Genomic DNA, 21,152 nt, shown 5'->3' with positions numbered 1-21,152 from the left:
TGATGATTTTGTTGATGTTGTTGTTGTTCTTGGTGGTGTTGATGTTGTTGTTCTTGTTGAATGATGAAAGTTATTGTGGTAGAGATGAAGGGGAAATTAGAAAAGAATTTATTATTATTTTTTTAATTTTTAGTTTATTTAATAATAAAAATGACATGTGCAAATTAAAAAAAAAATTAAAAAAAAATTAAATGCCACATATGCATGCCACCTCATAAAAAATAAAGATTTTATGCCAAGTTGTTAAGCAGGGGGTAAAAAGAGAGAATCTTAATATTGCAGGGGGTAATCCCAAGTTTTTTTTTTGCAGGGGTAATGCAAAATTGGCTTATTTTGCAGGTGGTAAAACCCTATTTACCCTAGATTTTTCTTTCAAAATACTGTACTGTAGTAATGTTTTTATTAAAAATATTTTCGTTAAAAGCTACTCCAAGCTATAGGGGCACCCTAGATTTAATTTTAGTAATAAATTTCATAAAAGCTACTCCAAATTCGTAAAAAAAAAAACAAAAACTACTCCAAATTATAACTAACTCATTTAAAAATCAGCTACCAACAAGTGTTTCATTGAAAGCAATTATTGGTAATTATAATTAACTTGCTATTATTATGTCGAACAATTTCATTTCATCCAAATACTTTTTTTTGGGTTAGATTATCTAAGTTAGATAGCTTAATGACATAAGTGGGATGTTCTAAGTTTGAATCTTGACTAAAAAATTAGTTTTTGGATGAAATTGTCGTGTATATGAATTGTATTTATCATTTCATCCAAATTTAAATTGGAGACATTAGTGTGTTTGAGTTGTATTTATCATTTTATTTAAGACATTGAATATTTTTTTAAATCAACAATTAATAATTGTTTGATAAAATTACTCTCACCGTCCTTTAAAATAATTTTAAAAATTTAGTAATTTTTTTTACGTAATTTTTGTTTTTTTGTCTTTATTTATATTTGTATATGATTTTTCAACCTTTATCTGAAATTAATTTAACATCCACAAATATAATTTTGTTTCATTGAAAGTGAGATTTAATGAAAAAGTTATGTGAAGTGAACTTGTTACTATAAGCCGCAAAGTTGTTATCATTTCAACACTACAAGGAATCGGGTATGTATCATCCATTTTTGGATTAGTATGAATTTATGAAATAGACAAAATGGACAGGTGAGGAAGTAGTTAAAAAAAAGAATCAAATATTATTTGTTGTTGCCTACCTTATTATGAAAAAAGGAGACAATATGGCAAAATGCATGTGCAAGTTAAGCCAAAAGATGTGCACATACCCCCTTTCCAACTGGCTTCCATTAATCACTTTATTCTTATCTTTTAGAGTTCAAATATATAAAAAGTCGAATGCATAAATAAAATGTGACTTATTTTCTAACCTTTGGAGATATTCAAAAGTTAACACCTGGCCACACATTGGAGATATGACTTTTGGGTTTTTATATGTATTTTTTAATTTAAGTTGATGGTTTGAGTTTAAGGGATAGAGTCTAATGTGATCTTGCATACACATTTAGGTTTTATGGATCGTCTTCAAAGTTACTCTTTTGTTTAACAATAAGAATAGCATCAAAAAGAAGAATTAGAACTAAAGATACAAGATGAATTAGAGTAGAATAAAGGCTCAACAATAAAATATTAAAAAAAATACATTTGGGTTTGAACTTTTATCTACAAGTTTGCAAAATTTCTACTTGGAGAGATGAGCAAAGATCAAGCTTTGTCCTTTTTATAAATAGCACACAAACATAACAATTCAGTTTGAATCGGGATTTGAAACCAAACTTCTCTTTAGGAGGATAGATGGGGTGATTCGGGTGAATATCTAATGTAGATTCAACTTTCTATTCACTTGTGGGATTCGGGCGGTTCATGGGGGGATCATCATGGCACATCTCTTCTTGAGAATTCATACATCCCTTATTAATATACGGACAATTATCTCTCAAACACAGATTTAGATTTGATTTCAATGGAAAAAGAAAAACATAGCACCTAACAAAGGATAGAACTAATCAGAGGGACGCATGTATATTGAAATAAATTAATTAAATAAACAAAAGAAAATATGGAACAAGAAAGAAATTGAAGTATAAGTAAAATAAAATAAAATTGAAGTAGACAACACACTATAGTAAAGATACTCTTAATAAAAAGCAATGGTGGTTCATCAAATGGTTCAGGATCACAAGATAGGAATACGTCACATCACCATCTAAAACCTTAAGGCATTAGGTATATGAGTCACACATCTTTTATATCTAACATTATTCTTATTTATAGTTAATGTGACACTTAATCACTCATACTACTAGAAACCTAGCAGAACTTAAGAGACCTATGCTCACAAAAACTCACAAATGAGTGTAAATTGAAATTTATTCCAAGGTGAAAAAATAAGGAAAATTCAAGGCTATGCTATGTATTAGCCATAATGGTCATAAATTCCCCTCATCCTTTCCTATTTGAGTTGGGTAGCCAACCTTAATTTCCACAAAAAGCAAAGTGACACCCAAGACATCATATGCAGTCCCAATATGGGCCTTGACCCATTTGTATAAGTTACACCCCCTTATGGTATTATTTGCACCTACTAGAGTACTAGTTCAAGTAAATTGACCCTTACTACAAAATTAACCAAATTAAAAATAAAGTCTTAAACAAATATACCCCTACGGTGGATTTTGGCATACCAAGCAATTTCACAACCTCGTTAGAAAAACATGTACATTAAAACTATGAAATGCGTCATAAACTTTATGACAATAAATAAAATATGTCATCTTATTAAAACGGTCCACAAAAATTAAGATGTTATTAGCCATGTTTGTTCTTGGGTTCGTAGTCCCAAAACAGAATCCAAATCCGCGGACAAATCAACCAAATGAGAAGGAAAAGAAAGACGTATATTGTTGTAAATTTTGATCTAAGTAATTTATTTTAAAATTATTTTATATATAGTTTTAAAAGAATTAAAATTATTATTAATGTTAAACATGTTTTAATTACTTGGTCATGATATTCACGTTACTTCTCATGTGATCAATGCTAATTACTAGGCTTTATGGTTAGTAATGTGGAGATTAATTTGGGGTGACTCACTGCACATATATATGTGTGTGTCGAACAGAATAATATGATGAGGGGAGAGATAATTGTAATGAGCTGAGCAATATTCATGTTTTCATCAAAAGAGCTTCTCTGTTATTGGTTATATAAGTGATCAAAATCCCACCGAAAAATAGAGAAATCATTTTCCTCTTTCTCACAAATTGAGTTGTTATCTTCCTGGATTACATCCCATCTGTATATATTTATTCTTGCTAGTTCTGTCATCTCGGATATGATTCATATCCGGGAAGGACCTGTTGAATCCTGTGGGATTTGCGCTTATGAGGCGGATAAATCCTTAAGGACAGTGCGATCAGCACGCCTCAGGTATTGTACCACGGTATGATATTTCGCAGGTGTTCATATGGTTTGTGATCAGAAGATAAGTTCTTGTGAACTCTATTTTATTTTATTCTGATTCATGTATATTCCATTGGTTAAATTTATATGTTGTTTATTATTGTGAGTAAGTCCAATTTTTACCAAATATATATTATAGATTATAGACCATGTGACATATGCTTTTAGAATTAGTCTTCTTAAAAACTATATGCACTTTGAATAATAAATGAACATGTTTCATCTTTTTTTTTGTCGAATAATATTTCATCTTAGGCCAATAGATCATGTTCATGCAACATATGCAAAAGTCTAATGCTCCCAAAAAATGACTCATTAAAACCTCCTTCATGCACCTCTCTATCATGGACATTTAGAAATGCATAATCTATTGCCCTTGAACAAATAAATGTCATGTCATGTCTTTAATAAGTCATGCACCATAAACTCACATTTATGATAAAGAGAAGCAAAATCAGCCTCTAAAATATGATCAAAATGGAGAATCCTACTTTAAAGTAGAGATTAGAGGAGAATACATTAATCATGTTGTATGTTAGCTTTCCCTTTATGTCACTTTCTATTTTAATCATGTTGTATTTTATTTTAGTGCACATTGTGGCAATTTTTATTAAAAATTGAAGTGTTTTTTTTATTCTCTCCCTCAATTATAGTGACTACTCATTAAGAGATAGTGAGACATTTAATCTGATGCACACACAATAACTTCTTGCCAGACAAAAGTTTAGTTTTTTTTTGGAAAAGGCTTGACGGACAAAAGTTATGTAAGTAATGCAGTTTATTTGTTTTGATTCCTTAAGTCTTACATCTCTTTTAGAAAAAATTACACCATCAGAGTGAAACTGTGAAAAGTTTAGAAAAATCTCAACATCTTCAATTCAAGCAAAATTAATAGCTGAAAGTAGGCTAATACTACGGTGGACTACCTTCACAAGTGGTCCATCGCGGACAAATTATCTACCGAATATGAATTTTACGAAATTTATTGTTGGATTGAAAATTTATATCGTATAGATCATCCAAAAATTTTTTAAAATTTTTTGAAAATCATTTGATATATTATTGAGACACATCAAGATTAACGTTATTTAATAAACCGTTAATTTTGATGTGTCTCAATAACATATCAAATGATTTTCAATTTTTCTATAGATGATCTATATGATATAAACTTTCAATTCAACGGTGGATTTTGTAAAATTCGTATTAATTATAATGTTATTCATGACTGGTCCACCATGGACCACTTTATCAAGTGGTCCATATTAGAATTTACCGCCGAAAGTACGTGACTAATAAATTTCATTTTCATTTCCGCTGTTTTAAGTAGAATTTTGTTTATCAAACTTTAGAATTCATCAAATCAAGTATAATAGAGGGGAATTTCTATTTCATTATATTGATATTTTTTTTCTATTAACAAATAATTAAAAATAATCTTATTTTACACTTTTTTGTTCCACGCTCTCTTTTTGAGAAACAAACTCATCAATATTGAAGTTCAACCAACGCACTATGCGTGTTTTGAATATGTTGATTTGATTCTAAAGAATCGAAACACAATAGATTTGGTATACTAAAATGAGGATTTCATAGACTAATTTGGTGTTTTATAATTAAGGACAATTGGGCAGATACATCACAATAATGTAATTGTTCACCTAAAGTGCTTACATAATGGGACTATGATATTCTGGTAGAAGTCCAAATCCAACCCAAGTAGGAACATCAAACAACTAAGCAAAAATATAAAATATATCAAACATGAAACATAAATGACAACATTCACATGTCAAGTTGACTTAAATTTGTATCTAGTGTATATCTTGTCTTGTGTATAATATAAATAATGTTCTGGAAATAAATTTATGTAATAATGCAAGAGAAAGATAATCTAGTCAAAGTAAATGTTTAATTCATTTTTTATATCTAGAAAAATTAATATGGCCAGGCACATAATTTTATATCTAAAATTGATTATTCTACACACCTCATTTGCATAATGGGGAATTTTAGATCGATAAAATCTATTACTACAATATAAGAAATCTGTAGTATCTAGTAAAGTGAAAAATGACCTTGCTTAAGAATTTGCCATCTGTCCAAAATAAGGATATTTGTTGTCCAATTATTTGCTAACTGAACTAAATGGATGTCTAACTGAGCTATATGGCTCACTAAATGAGTCATATTCCATGTTTGTGAGACAAAAACAAACTTTTTCTCAAGCCATGATTGCAATTGAACTAATGAAATTGGAAATGAAATATCAACTTTATGACAAATCAAACTTTTTGGAAGTAAAAGACAAAACTTGAGAAGATATTGCAAACTTCTCTCTTTGGATGTAAATGTACATTTTTCACTACAAACTTCTCCCTTTTCATTCAAATTCACAATTTTTTCCACACTTTATAATTTGGAAGCCCCTAATATGGACCTCAAACTAAATGGACTATGGGTGGACCTCAACAAAAAAATACTTCATTTCATCTTCTTCAACACTCAAAATACAGCTCATCTTTCCCCGTTCTATCTCTGTCTTAGTTGAAAAATGAAGACTATATTCTTCTCAACTGAAAAAGGTTCAAACTTTTCACTTCAATTTATCTTTGTTTTTCTTCAATAATCAAAAACAAAATAAGTTCTTGTAGCCTTGAAAACAAGCTATTGTACTGTGGGTTGTGGGTAGTTTGTGGAACAAAAGATCTGGCTTTAATTTCAACATCACTGTTTGTCTTTCCAGTGCCACCGCTATTGCTCCACAATTTTGAGTTCAAGTTTCCATTGAAGAAGAAGACCACAACAAACATATTAAATTCATTTTCCGGCACGGTGGCTCTATTTTCCGGCACGAAGATCAGGGGATTAAAAGTTTTCTGATATTGATTTTCTTTTGTGAGTTTTGCAGATTATAAACCCTAAAATCAGCTAAAAATACTAAAATCGGCTGAAAACCCTAAAATTGACTAAAGTTAACTATAAATCCGAAAATCGGCCGAAAACCCTAAAATTGATTATAGGATTTCCTGTCAATTTCAGGGTTCAAGTCTAGTTTACGGTCAATTTTAGGGTTTTGTGTCGATTTTAGGGTTGTCGGCCGATTTTAGGGTTTATCGTCGATTTTAGGATTTTTGATCGATTTTAGGATTTTCGACCAATTTTTTGGATTTTCGGTCGATTTTAGGGTTTAGGTCGTGTTTAGGGCTGATTTTCGATTTTTTCGTCCGATTTTTGTTTATGTCGACTTTTCGGGTTTAGATCTAGGTTTTTCGGTTTTGGGCCGTTATTAGGATTTTTGGCCGATTTTAGGGTTTTTGGCCGATTTTAAGTTTTTCGATCGATTTTATGATTTATAGTCGATTTTAGGTTTTTTTTTTACGATGTTAGGTTTTTTTCCCCATTTTTTAGGTTTCAATTCCAATTTCAACAAAACTCTAATTTTCAAATAAAGTACGATCGAAATGCAATCATTCGTAATTGAGTATCATCTCTTTCTCTTCCTTAATGTATCGCAATATGCAATCATATGATCAAGTTTAACAAGAAAATCAGATGGTATATATGACAATTTCTTAAATCAATTAATAAAAATGCATGTAATTGGAGTGGAGAAAATCTTAGAGATATGCATTGTTCTGGACTGGGCCTTGGGCCCAATATATAGCGGAGGAAAATTCATGGATCAACGAGCATAAACCCAAGTAGCGAACAACCAACGAGTCTGATCTCTCATGCATCAATGGTCACAACGCTCGACGCGTTGTAACGGCCGTTCACCGGAATGATGACCATTAACTGGTCATCATGGCTTTCCAACCGTTTTCCGGCAGCCACTTGATGGCCATAAATGCTATCAAGGGTCTTGGCCCAGCGTTGTGGGCTATATATACGAGGCTCCTTGCCATTCTCAAGGTGCGTATCATTTTAGCACAGAAAACCTTCACTTCACCTTACTGACTTGAGCGTCGGAATGTCTACAGGTACACAATTACCCTTCGTTTCAACAGGGACTTTCACGGAGCAAACACCGGCGCGGTCGTCCCTTCTAAGATCATGCATACTACAAAAAAATATCTGTAATTTCATTCATTCTACAGTTTAACTAAATTTAGCCGTGGCTAACATTTCGAAACTCTTTTTTAAAGCATTCTAGTTTGTAACTCATCTTGGTTTTTGTGTTCAAGTTATTCTAATATAATAAAATTTATATCTAGTTTAAGTTTAACCGTGCGTGACTAAATATCAAAAAATCTTTCTTCAAATATTTTAATTTGACAATAACAAAAGGTAAATGATTTAACGGTGACTAAATGTTGTTTTTGCAATCCGGTCTAAGACTTTAGCTATCAGAAATATATTATGGGGTAAAAACGTTAAAAAAGATAAAATTGGAAACAAAATTGGTTTGTAGGAATGAAATGAAATATAGGGATATGAGGTGAAAATTTTCATGAGCAATTGGTAATGGATGAGGGACCACTTCTCGGCATTTACATCTCCAATTTGTTATAACATAGTAACATACTAGAGATTGCTTGAAGAATGGGGGCAATATATAAAAGTCCAATAATAATAAAATAAAATAACATAAAAGTCCAGTTCACATATAGCTCAACGGTCACTCCAGGAATTTCCACTAGTACATGCAAAATCATATAAATATTTTTTTTTGGTACATAAATCATATAAAAATTTACTCACAATAAAATAATAATTGTAGTGCTTTAATGGAAAGTGTTGGAAGGTGTGACTTATATTTGAAGATTGAGAAATCGAGCGGTGATGGTTGCTCATTAGAAGGCCGGCCTCCACGCATGTGCCGAGTGTGCGATGGTATTTATTTATTTATTTTTTTTTGAACGGCGTGTGCGACGGTATTAGATCTCGAAATTTTAGAGTCATCAACTTAATATTTTGAGACACTATAATAACAATTATATATTGTTTTTTTAAATATAATTATATGTTGTTAATATTTATAAAATATCATATGTGTATCAATAGATTAATTGCAGAGTATAATGTTTGTCTATTCAAGACCATTGCTTCAACAAATCCTACATTGCCATTTTTTTCACATGATTTTTGTTCTAGTCATTTTAAATTAAATTGAAACTGATTAATTTTTTTGGAAAAACCTAAGCATACTTTTAGTTCTAGTAATTTTAAATTAAATTAAAACTGATAATTTTTTTGTTTGAAAAACCTAAGAATTGAAACAATTACATGTTGAACTCTTTACAAACTCATCCACTAAATCATTTTAATCTTTTTATAAAATATGATCCTTGATTAGATTGTCTCTTTTTTATGTTATATATAAAAATTATTGTTAATATTTTTCTTATGTTATTTACAATTTAAATAGATGACAATTCTTTTAAATATTTTTTGCATTTTTTTTTAATTTGGAGAGGTAATTTTAAATATCCAATCGAGTCTCCAAAATAGTTGAAGCCGACCCTGCTCATTAGAGAAAACATCCAGCGTATGTTGACTCTTGAGTGAAAGGTGAAACTTTTGCACATACGTATAGAGAGGCGAATCAATATACAAATGGTTTAACAAATATTATTCTCATTCATAGTGAACATAACCGATCTTATTTCAAATACTACTATATCTAACATTAATAAACCAAGACTATAAGTAAAAAAAAAAAAAAACCAAAGACTAACCAATACTCTATTGTTGGTGGGGTCCTAAGCGGCATGTTTCCTACGCGACTGGTTGGTACAAATATGCATGCACGCGTGAATGAAGTTGGCAACGCGCACTAATAGTACAAAAGAAAATGAGACTCAAAAAATTCAATAGTGCAAGTGTAACTACTACACAACAAAAACGTACCCACACAACATGACCATGCAAAATCTAAACCAAACACCACACCGACCATCATATATTGCTGACTCAGTCCCATTTGGAGGAGTAACCCTCACGCCCTTCATTCAACCCTCTTACAGTCTAGTCTTACTACAACAACTTATTAAATTAAATTCATTAATACCAACGAATTATTAGTTCAAGTGTAAGGATATTGGTCATTTAAGCATGTGGTCAGGAAGTTTTGATTTCCCGCTCATGCGTATGTAGGAAATTTGGTTGGGAGAGGAGAACCCATCTTGTATGCCTCAAAGGTTCTGCGACAGATATTAGTCATCGCTAACAGCGGTGGAAAATTCGTACAAATATTCTTAGAAATGAGTATTGAGCCTAACTCAACCTTACACCTTACAAAACTGGCTTTTAAGGTGAGGATTGTCTCTAGTTTATAAACACTTAGTCAGACCATCTCTCAACCGATGTGGGACTTCTTAACACCCCCTCGCGTCCAGCGCTATTAGACTTGTTACGCGGATATAAATAGTAGGTGGCTCGATATCGGGTGGCCCAACGAATCTTGGAGAGACTCTGATACCATCTTAGAAATGAGTATTGGGCCTAACTCAACCTTACAAAACCAGCTTTTAAAATGAGGATTGCCTCTAGTTTATAAACACTTAGTCAGACCATCTCTCAACCGATGTGAGACTTCTTAACAAATATTATATTATGATAACCTAAAAAAATTAAATTAAATTCATTAACTATTCCTCAACCAAACTATATACTATACCCTTTTTATTCATTTCAATATTTACCCAAGTTTTTCCCTCTTTAAGACTCTTTCAACGTTCAACGTTCAACACACGTTAACAAAAACCAAAAATAACACTTAAACTTAAAAAACCCGTTTATCTTATTCGTTTTTTCTCTTGTTTGAAACATTCTCAATAAACTATTCATTTTTTCTTAGTCTTACTTTGCCTCCCTTTGACCCCCGTTTGTCAAACAAGCACAACCCTCTCTCTCCATTCCTTTATATAACCAAATCCTAACATCTCATTTTCCTTCATCACACTCACAACATTATATCCTCCTTCAACAACAACAACTACAACAATAAAAACACAACATAGTTAAAATCAAAAAATGGTTTTGTCATGGACAAAAGGAAGTAGGGTTTTTCGTCGTGCAAGAAAAGGAAAAGAGTTACTATCAAATTCATTGAATGATTTACAAGTTGAGATAGCAATCCCAACGCATTTTCGTTGCCCGGTAACACTAGATTTAATGAAAGATCCGGTTACACTATCAACAGGTATAACCTACGACAGAGACAGCATCGAAAAATGGATCGAATCAGGTAACAACACATGTCCCGTAACAAAAACAGAATTAACTTCCTTTGACATTGTACCAAATCATTCTCTTCGGAGAATGATTCAAGATTGGTGTGTACAACACCGTTCCTATGGTGTCGAAAGAATCCCAACTCCACGTATTCCAGTAACCCCATACGAGGTTACTGACACGTGTACTAGGATTCTGTCGGCGACGCAACAAGGGGATGAAAACAAGGTTATTGAATTGGTCAAGAAGATAAAGAGTTGGGGAAAAGAGAGTGAGAGGAACAAGAAATGTATAGTTTCAAATGGTGCTCCTCTTGTTCTTGCTAAGGTTTTTGATTCTTTCTCACGTGGTTCAATAGAGAAGAATTTTGTTGTTTTGGAAGAGATTTTGGAAGTGCTGACGTGGATGCGTCCTGTTCCTGAAGAGGGTAGATTTGTCTTTTTGGGATCATCAAACTCTTTGAGTTGTTTGGTTTGGTTCTTAAATGATCAACAAAAAATTTCAACTAGGCAAAATGCTTCTTTGTTGCTTAAGGAAATGAATGTTGAGTCATTGGTGAAAATTGAAGGGATTATTGAATCATTGGTGAACATGGTTAAGGTTAATGTTGAGATTGGAACCGCTTCTACAAAAGCATGTTTGTCAATAATTTTTCACTTGGTTTACTCATCAAAGAGTAGAAAAGTGATTTTAGAGAGATTTATTGAATTGGGTTTGGTTTCAATTTTATTGGAGAATATTCTTGTTGATGCTGAAAAAGGGGTATGTGAGAAAGCTTTAGGAGTATTGAATTGCCTTTGTGATAGTAAAAATGGGGTGCAAATAGCAAAGTCAAATGCTTTGACTTTGCCACTTGTTATTAAGAAGCTTTTGAGGGTTTCTGAATTGAGTTCTAGCTTTGTTGTTTCAATTGTTTACAAGATTTGTGATAAAGCTGAAGAAGGTGTTTTGATTGAGGCAATTCAAGTTGGGATGTTTCAAAAACTACTTGTTTTGTTGCAAGTTGGTTGTGGTGAGAGTACAAAGGAGAAAGCTACTGAATTGTTGAAATTGTTGAATGGTTATAAAAGCAAAGCAGAATGTGTTGATTCATCATTGGATTTCATGCACCTTAAGAAGCCATTCTAATTTATTCATAAGGATTAGATTTGATTTCCCTTTGTTGTTTTTCTTTTGCATATAGATTTTGTCTTAAACAAAATATACTCTTGTACAAAGTTACATAGTCACACTCACATATACAAGAACACAAATTGTATCTCTAACATTCAATTGAACTTTCGAATTCATTTTTTTAGTGGAAGTTGTTATTTGATAGATACATGCTAAATGTTCAGTTTTCCTTTTTTATTTTTATCGTTTCTTACAAACAATGGAGACTAATTTTCTATAAGATATACAATTAAATAAAAATAAACCGCTTGATATTAATCCGCTCTCTTCTTTTTCTCCTCTCATCTCATAGGGTTTTCTCCCCGATACCACATGGGTCTTCTCCCTGCCTTGCAGAGTTTATTTGCTTCATCCTTTTGTTCAACAGATACACCACCTTTGCCTCTCCAACTCTTAGGGTTGCTCCTCCACTAGTATATATATATGGGGGGGGGGGGGGGGGGGGGGGTGGGGGGTGGTACAACTTTGCTTTCTTATCAAGTGGGTGGCTTGGTAAGCAAGCTACCTTCAACATTGGTCAAATCCCTATCAATAATAGGTCGGAACGGTGGGGAAAGAGCCCCCCACTTCAATGGAAAGCGGGGAATTTCTGTTTCACAACCGCTCCTCAACAACTAACTACCTTTCACCCAACATGATCACGGACAAAGACAAAGAATTGCGTAGATAGAAGGACGAAACAAACCCACTTGTCCTAATCGGAATGATTGAAGAAAGAAAGGGAATGGTGGCCCCTTCGCCCAGGTGGCATCTGTTAGAACTTGAATGAGAGAATGAGGGAAATTAACTATGAAAAGAATGAGGGAAATTGAGAGAGTAAAGGGAGAATTATTATTGATCAAGGATGTGTTGATATTACAATGACTAATGTGCTTATATATACATTCAATCTAACTAACTATGGTTACTATAACCATGAGTCATCTAACTAACTCACAAAGTAGTTACTTACAACACAAGTAACTAACTAACTAACTTCTAAACTTGAATTCATACTTCAATACTCCCCCTTCATTCAAGTTCTCCATGCTGAATACCTTGAGCATTTTCCTCATGTCTTTGAACTTGTCCATCTTCAATGGCTTAGTGAGCACATCAGCTATCTGATTCTCTGTATTGCAGTATCTAAGCTTGATCCTCCCTTTAGTGACTTGGTCTCTCAAAATATGAAACTTAGTTTCAATATGCTTGCTTCTCCCATGAGCTATGGGATTCCTGGCCAGGTTTATAGCTGAAGAAGGTTTGGATGAGGACAAAGAAGTTCTTGACGGGCAGATCCTTCCTCCCCTTTAATGCTTTTGATTTTGTTCATTTGTGATGTAATGTTCGAATTATTTGGGCCCTATGTTCGCCTCTTTTGATTGTAATTATCAATTCGCAGTCTTTGTAACTGCTTTAATCTAATTCGTACTTTATCTATCTGCTCGCAGCTTTACCTTTTCGTCTTTGAATGTTTAGGTTTTGCATGAGATATTTGTATGATGTTTTATTTCCTTCTGTCGGACCAAATGTTTGCATACTTGGTAATTTAGCTCGAATTTGTATCCCCGACGCCTAATTTATGATCGACATGTTCTTAGGTTTTAACTTAGTAAAATTTTAAACGTTCTATGCGCTGGACCCAATGTCTTTGCGCTACTGCACCGTTTAATTGGTTGGTCATCGTTTGACAACTGGTGTCGTAGATGCCGAGCTCGAAAGGTGTGGGGAACCTTTCCAAGTGTTCGAAGATGTTATCCAAACTCAAAATGAGGAGAGGGGCTGTTGTTAAACTTTCCTCCTCGGGGTGTGAACATCCCATCGCGAGCTGGGGTTCTACCGTACGTGTACTAGGCAATGGCGTTCCGTGGTTTAGAACTATCCTCGCTTGACATGGTTTGAGCCCCAATGTCTCGAACTGGTCTTTTTTATTAAGATTCGTGCCTGTACCTAAGCACTCCTCCGTTGTAAAGGCGTGCTTCTCCTTGGCGAAGAAACAACCCGCGTTGAATGGCACATGTGTTGTGTGAACTTCAACTATAGTATTGTTTAAGCTTTTCGGCATTCCAGGGTCGGGGAAGTTCCTTGTTTGTAGAGGACTTCTAAGTAGTATGCCCTGTTTTCAGTTTTAGCTCAAACTCTATATGGTCCCTCCCAATTAGCTGCGAGCTTACCTTCACAGGAATCTTTCTGGTTTCGTCGTAATACGAGCATACTGACGTCGAATTCCCTTTTGATGACCCTTTTGTCATGTCGTTTTGCTATTTTTTGTTTCAGCGAGGCTTCTCGAAGAGCTGCGCCGTCTCGGAGTTCTTTCAAGAGGTTGAGTTCTTCTCTGAGCATTTTGTGATTTGCTTCACCCTCGATGGGTATTTCTGTTCGGAAAGACGATGCTTCAGTTTCTACGGGGATTACTGTTTCGGTTCCATACGTTAATCGGAACGGAGTTTCCCCTGTAGTAGAATGCGAAGTTGTTCGATAGGACCAGCATTTGCTGTGTAACTCCTCCGTCCATTTCCCTTTTTCTTCGTCTAACCTTCTCTTTAGACCTCGCAATATAACTCTGTTCGCAGCTTCGGCTTGCCCGTTAGTTTGTGGGTGCTCGACGGAAGTGAAGTTTTGAGTTGTTCCTATTTTGGCCGTGAACTCCCGTACTTTTTTGTCTGTAAATTGAGTCTCATTGTCCGTGATTACGACTTGAGGAATCCCAAATCTAGCGAGTATGTTGCATGTAAAGAAGCGAGGTACGTTAAACGCCGAGATGCTGGCGAGGGGTTCGGCTTCAATCCATTTCGTAAAGTAGTTGACAGCCACGATCAAGTATTTGTTTTGCCCTGAGGCAATTGGAAATGATCCTAAGGCTATGTTTGGATTGATGGTACATAACGGAATGGAGCGGAATGGAAAATAATGGAATGGAATGGAGCGGAACGAAATGAAACACAAATTTTGTTCCATTGTTTGGATATTCAATGATGGAATGGAACAAAATTACCACTCCGTTGTTTGGGAAGTGAACGGAATGGAATAAAATATAACATTTTTATTCCAATTTTACCCTTATTGTAAAACATATGTTATAGGCAATAACTTCAACATTGAATATCAATTTGAAAGTTTTTTCAACTATGAATTGTCTTATTTGATTAACTATACTAATGATCAAGACTTATTTAATTTCCATCTTTCTCTGTGAATTTACATATTATCAAAACCTACTGATGGAACTAACATACTTTACTACTTTCTTATCTCTGCATATATTTTAGATATTGCTTAGCTTTCAAAGTTGGATGTTTAGGGCTCCAAAACCAATCAATCATATTGTAGCACATTCATGACTGGTTTCAAAACTGAACTGACAGTCTAATAGAACACCTTTAAATGAATCTGTCATGGTGGTGGGTAGGAAGGATGAAAAAGATACAATAAAGAAAATTTTGCTATCACAATAGTCAAATAGCAAATAGCAAATTCATAATCAAGTCTTTTGGATTCATAATTAAATAGCAAAAGTATGGCTTTTGGAAGCCAATCCATAAGACAGAGAAAATTCCAAAACCTGATCTTAAAATAAAATTACAATCCATAAACATCCAAATCACAACTTGGACTGAAAATCAGTACTTAAAACAAAATTACAATCCATAAGCAACTAAATCACAACTTGGACTCAAAATCAGTATTTAAACAAAATAAGTCAAGCATTGGATTCACTACATATGTTAATACTCTTCTTTAAGGTTTGTTCGGCACAATGAAAGGTAACATTTCCTTGCGCTTATCAATTGGAACTCCATTAAAAGCTTTCAACGCTTCAGGATTCTGAACAAGGTGCATGTAGACATGAGGCAAGGAATCTTCATCAACACCAATTTCAACCAATTGAGCCCAAATATCTTCACCACTAGCACTCTTACTTTGTTTAACCAACTCCACTGTGTTCATTTCAAACAGCTCAATCATTTTCTTAAAAGTTTTAGCAATGTCTCCCATGCTTTTATCTTCTTCAACAAGCTTTTTTGCTCGTTTGTTAGTCCTAGATGATGGTACATCTTGAGGCATGCTAATAAAAGGCCTTTTAGGAGAACCTTCTGGATCAAATTCCTCATCAACATCAAATCCCTCCAAAGTAACTTCATTGACTTCTACCAAATGGACTATTTCCTCAATGGTTGAAGGCCTTTTAGCATTTGCAGCTTTTCTTGCTCTCATTTCAAATGGTGTACTTAATAATCTAATCAAGCATGACACAATAAGTTAATTTGACGAGAGAAAAAAACGATTCAAGTAATCTTATATGCATAACTGAAACCAGACAACAAAGCAAAACCAACAGAACCAGGAACAATCTATTTTAAAGAAAATGCATCAGAAATATGGGTATTAATCAGAACAATTTATTTTCAATTTTTGGGCAAACAATGATCAATAAAAATGGCATACCTTGTTGGGAAAACGTGAAGAAATGAGCAGTCAGAAGAACACAGAGGAAGAGGTGAAGTAGAGAGTGTTGTGAAGAAATAAACCCTTCTTGCGTGAAATATGAGTATTTGAGAAGAGGAAGAGACAAATAGAATAAGGGTAAAAAGGTAATATAAAAAATATGAAATTCCATTCCATTGGATACACCCCAAATTGGGGGGGAATGGAAAATTGGAGGATTGAGTGGTATACAATGGAATTGGTTTCATTGGGTTTCATTCCATTCCATCAGCTTTTTGCAAATCTAAACAATGGAATTCAATTATTTACCTTTCCATTCCATTCCATTCCACCATATACCACCAATCCAAACATAGCCTAAGAGGTCCATTCCCCTCCATGCGAATGGCCACGGGGATAAGAGCGTTTTGAGCTCCCTAGGTGGAGCTAAGTGCATGTCCCCGTGTCTTTGACATTTATCACACTTTTTTACGTGCTCTTTTTAATCTGCCTGCATGGTGGGCCAATAGAATCCTGCTCGAAGAGTCTTTCGGGCTAATGAGCGTCCTCCGATGTGTTGGTCGTTCATTCCTTTATGGATTTCGCTAAGAATTGCACTTACTTCGCTAAGAATGTGCTTGACTACAGATTCTTTGAATTGAGCTAATTTTTCCTTTATCAAAGTCAGATATTCTGAGCCGATCATCTTTTGTTTGGTACTCTCGGATATTTGAGATGCAACAAGCTGAGAATCTGTGAATATCTTGATTTCCTCGGCTTCCATGTCCTCTGCGAGTGTTAACCCAGCCAAGAAGGCTTTGTATTCGGCTTGGTTATTTGTCGTATGGAAAGCAAGCTCGAGTGAAACTTCGATGAGGACTCCTTCGCCATTTTCGAGTATGATTCCTGCTCCGCTACCTTGGGGATTTGAAGATCCATCGACGAAAATGGTCCACTTATTTTTATCCGTGAAAATTGTGCTTTTAACGTTTTCCTACTTTTGTAAAAGATTTCGAATTCAGACAGTTCAAGTGACCATTTCAGCATTCCTCCTGTCATATCTGATTTTGCGAGGAGTTGTTTTATTGGTTGGTCTGTTCGTACCACGATGGTGTGGGCTAGGAAGTAGTGCCTTAGTTTCCTCGCGGCCATGACTACGGCTAAAGCCATTTTTTCGATTTGCAAGTATCGGAGTTCGGGACCTTGCAATGCTTTGCTCACAAAATAGACGGGTTTTTGCCCTTGGTCGGTTTATCTTATTAGTACAGCGCTTATGGCCTCCGTTGCTACGGCTAAGTATAAATAGAGGATTTCTCCTTCACGAGATCGTGTTAAGACCGGAGGTTAAGATAATGCTCTTAGGTGTTGGTGTGCATCCTTGCATTCCTTTGTCCATTCAAATGTTGATTCTTTCCGAAGTAATTTAAATAAGGGTAATGCGTGCTGAGAGGATTTTGTGTCAAAACGAGATAAAGCAGTGAGCATTCCGTTAAACGATTGAATTAATTTTTTCGAGTCTGGTGTTGGGAACACAAAGAAAGCTCGACACTTGTCGGGGTTAGCTTCGATTCCCCGTTCAGTTAGATAAAAACCGAGGAATTTTCCAGCCTTTACACCGAACGTGCATTTTTCGGGATTGAATCTCATGTTATATTTTCTCGCTTGGTCGAACACCTTTTTCAGATGGGTTGTATAATCGACTTCCTCTTCGGATTTGACGATCATATCATCCATATATACTTCGAGCATATCTCCAATTTCATTGTTGAATACTTTGTTCATCATTCTTTGGTATGTGGCACATGCATTTTTAAGCCCGAACGACATTACATTGTAATAATAGTTGCTGGATTCGGTTATAAACGTTGTTTTCTTTTTATCGATTTCAACCATTTTTATCTGATTATATCCTGAATACGCATCCATAAATGATAGTAATTTAAATCCTAAAGAATTATCTACTAGTTTTTCTATGTTAGGTAAAGGATAAGCATCTTTAGAATAAGCCCTATTAAGATCAGTATAGTCAACGCACATACGCCACTTTCCATTAGATTTTTTGACAAGTACAACGTTGGACAGCCAAGTGGTATAGCTTGCTTTCGAAATGAAATTGGCATCTAAGAAGTCTTTTACAGCTTTTTCTGCAAAAGACCTCTTAGAGGCCAATTTCATTTCGGAAGCAAGGTACACCACCTGGCTGTCCAACGTTGTACTTGTCAAAAAATCTAATGGAAAGTGGCGTATGTGTGTTGACTATATTGATCTTAATAGGGCTTGTTCTAAACATGCTTATCCTTTACCTAACATAGACAAACTAGTAGATAATTTTTCAGGATTTAAATTACTATCGTTTATGGATGCGTATTCAGGATATAATCAGATAAAAATGATTGAAATCGATAAAAAGAAAATAGCGTTTATGATCGAATTCGGCAACTATTATTACAATGTAATGTCGTTCGGGCTTAAAAATGCAGGTGCCACAGACCAAAGAATGATGAACAAAGTATTCAACAATGAAATTAGAGATATGCTCGAAGTATATATGGATGATATGATCGTCAAATCCGAAGAGGAAGTCGATCATACAACCCATATGTAAAAGGTGTTCCACCAAGCAAGAAAATACAACATGAGATTTAATCCCGAAAAATGAATTTAATATGACTCTTGAAGTCGTGCATGTCATGTGAAAATGAATATTATATCTCATAAAAATACAAAGCGATTGTGAATTTAACCCTTATTATATTTATGTTTTTTAGTAATGTATCTATATTATATATCAAATAATTGATTTTTTTAAAACAATCACGTAAAATTTTGTAACGTTTATATTATTTTATGGACAAATTATAAATTACATCAGTTTCCCACTTTGAACTTAGGTGATGGTCACCGCCCTTTCTAATTTTCTTAGTTTTTGCCTTCCTCGGTAAAGCAAGCAAAAAGAGTGAACTACATGTGGCATCACAATGACTACTGCTAACCACCTAAAAATTATACTTAACCATCAAGGAAACATTACAATGAAGGAAATGGTGGGTTGGTGTTTCAAGATAACGCACCGATACACCACACACTCGCCCATTCCTCCGGGCTCAAGATGTAACTCCCCAAAATTTAAAGTATAGGGGACGAGATAGTGAAAATAAATAATTTAATTATAATCGGAGGAATTTTAGTAAATTAATTAAGAAGAAGAAAATAGAAAAGAATTAGTTAACATTTTTTTTTTGAAAATATATTTTTGTAATAAATTACGATTTACTTGAGAGGGAAGGAAAGGATAAATGGAAGATATGATCAGAATTTAAAATTGAAACAAATTCCATGATGATCTATCTCTCTTTTCTTTGGGAAAAAAAACTTAAGCCTTTCCTATAAATAAGAGTAGCTTGAAACAATTAGGGTTGGCCACAAAAAAATTACAAAGAAAAAAAAGGGAGCAGAGAAAAGAATAGAGAGGGAGCAACAACTTAGGAATCCATTCAGCTTAGAAAGAATCCGTGATCGAGGTAAGGGGTTTTATTAAACGTAGCTAGCTGTCATTTGACAGCAATTACATTAATTGTGAGACACAAATAATAGTTAAAAAAAATCCCTATAATCATTGGCACAACAAATGTTGAGACGTTGGAGGATTAAGGCTTGTAGCTGTAACAAATCAATGCAGCTAAATAATTAGATAATTTCTCTCCACAATAAGGAATCTTACCTATGTTTTAGGGATTTATCAAACTGCAATTTATGTATAACCGTTGTATAAATTGCTGCTATATATTTCCTTCACCTCTGTTATATTCAATAGAGGTGAATATTAATGAACACTAATTGAATACATAGCACTGTGAACACTAATTGAATACAATAGAGGTGAAAGAAATATATAGTAGCAATGTATACAACGGTTATACTTAAATTGCAGTTTGATAAATTCCTAAAACATAGGTAAGATTCCTTATTGTGGAGAGGATTTATCTTATTATTTTGTTGCATTGATTTATTACAGCTACAAGCCTTAATCCTCCAACGTCTGAACATTTGTCGTGCCAATGATTATAGGGATTTCATTTAACTATTGTTTGTGTCCCACAATTAATGTAATTACTGCTAAATGACAGCTGGCTACGTTTAATAGGTTTAACCTTCTCATTATGATGTTGAGTTTTTATATTGAAGGTGCTTAGCCGAATTTAATTTCATATGTTGAGTATGATACCATTGAGTATAGCATGATTCGTTCCCATCCATTGCCTTTGTTAATCCATCGTGTTGTTGTGGCATATATATTTGACTTTTTGTGTGTAGGTTATTGAAGCGGCTGGAAAAATGCGCGGGCGGAAAATGCTCGCTTAGACAGTAAAGTCGCCACCGAAATTTTTATTTTTGAAAAGGGAATGTCGATAAACCCCTTCAAGAACGAAAAAAAGGTCATCGCAACCAAATTCCGAGTTCGGGAGTCAGTTATGCGAAGGGAAGAGATTAGCATCACTCACATCCGTTGTTTCCCATTAATTAGTTTAGCGCTTGATTAGATGTTATTTTTATGTTTGTTTTTTATTATTAAATGTGAATTAAAAAATGAAATGTTTAATTTTAAATAAAGAAAAAAAAAAGTTTTTATTAGTGTGCTTGACAAGAGTGGTCCATTGCTCCTACGTATCCTCAGGTGCAATGGATTTGGTAGAAAATTCTTGTGTGTTGGTTGATTTTATTTGTGAAAATTTATTTGGCCGCGCATTGGTGAAAAAGCTTGATTTATTTTAAAAGACGAACTCACGCTTTGGCGATGATACCGTTTTGAGAAAATAAGTGAACGCCCATGGGCGCAAAAAAAAAGAGATTTGATTGGTTGAGATTGATTTTAAGCGGAGGACGAATATTCGACCGAAAGCGAGATGTCTA

General features: G+C 34.1%; 1 protein-coding gene across 1 annotated transcript; it reads left to right on the top strand.

The window, feature by feature from the left end:
• Nucleotides 1-9,309: 9,309 nt before the first annotated feature.
• LOC123921106 (U-box domain-containing protein 20-like) lies at nucleotides 9,310-11,961 on the top strand. Its single transcript, XM_045973506.1, has one exon. It carries the CDS (start codon nucleotides 10,464-10,466, stop codon nucleotides 11,790-11,792), a length of 1,329 nt encoding a protein of 442 aa, XP_045829462.1. The 5' UTR covers nucleotides 9,310-10,463; the 3' UTR covers nucleotides 11,793-11,961.
• The last annotated feature ends 9,191 nt before the right edge of the window (nucleotides 11,962-21,152 follow it).

The sequence above is a fragment of the Trifolium pratense genome, linkage group LG4 (genome assembly GCF_020283565.1).
Source record: "Trifolium pratense cultivar HEN17-A07 linkage group LG4, ARS_RC_1.1, whole genome shotgun sequence".
In the NCBI taxonomy this organism is placed as follows: Eukaryota; Viridiplantae; Streptophyta; class Magnoliopsida; order Fabales; family Fabaceae; genus Trifolium; species Trifolium pratense.
This window is presented reverse-complemented; position numbering and strand designations above follow the sequence as displayed.

What these genes read in the sequence shown, in the direction of transcription:
- LOC123921106 (XM_045973506.1), top strand. Translation starts at nt 10,464, where the DNA reads ATGGTTTTGTCATGGACAAAAGGAAGTAGGGTTTTTCGTCGTGCAAGA.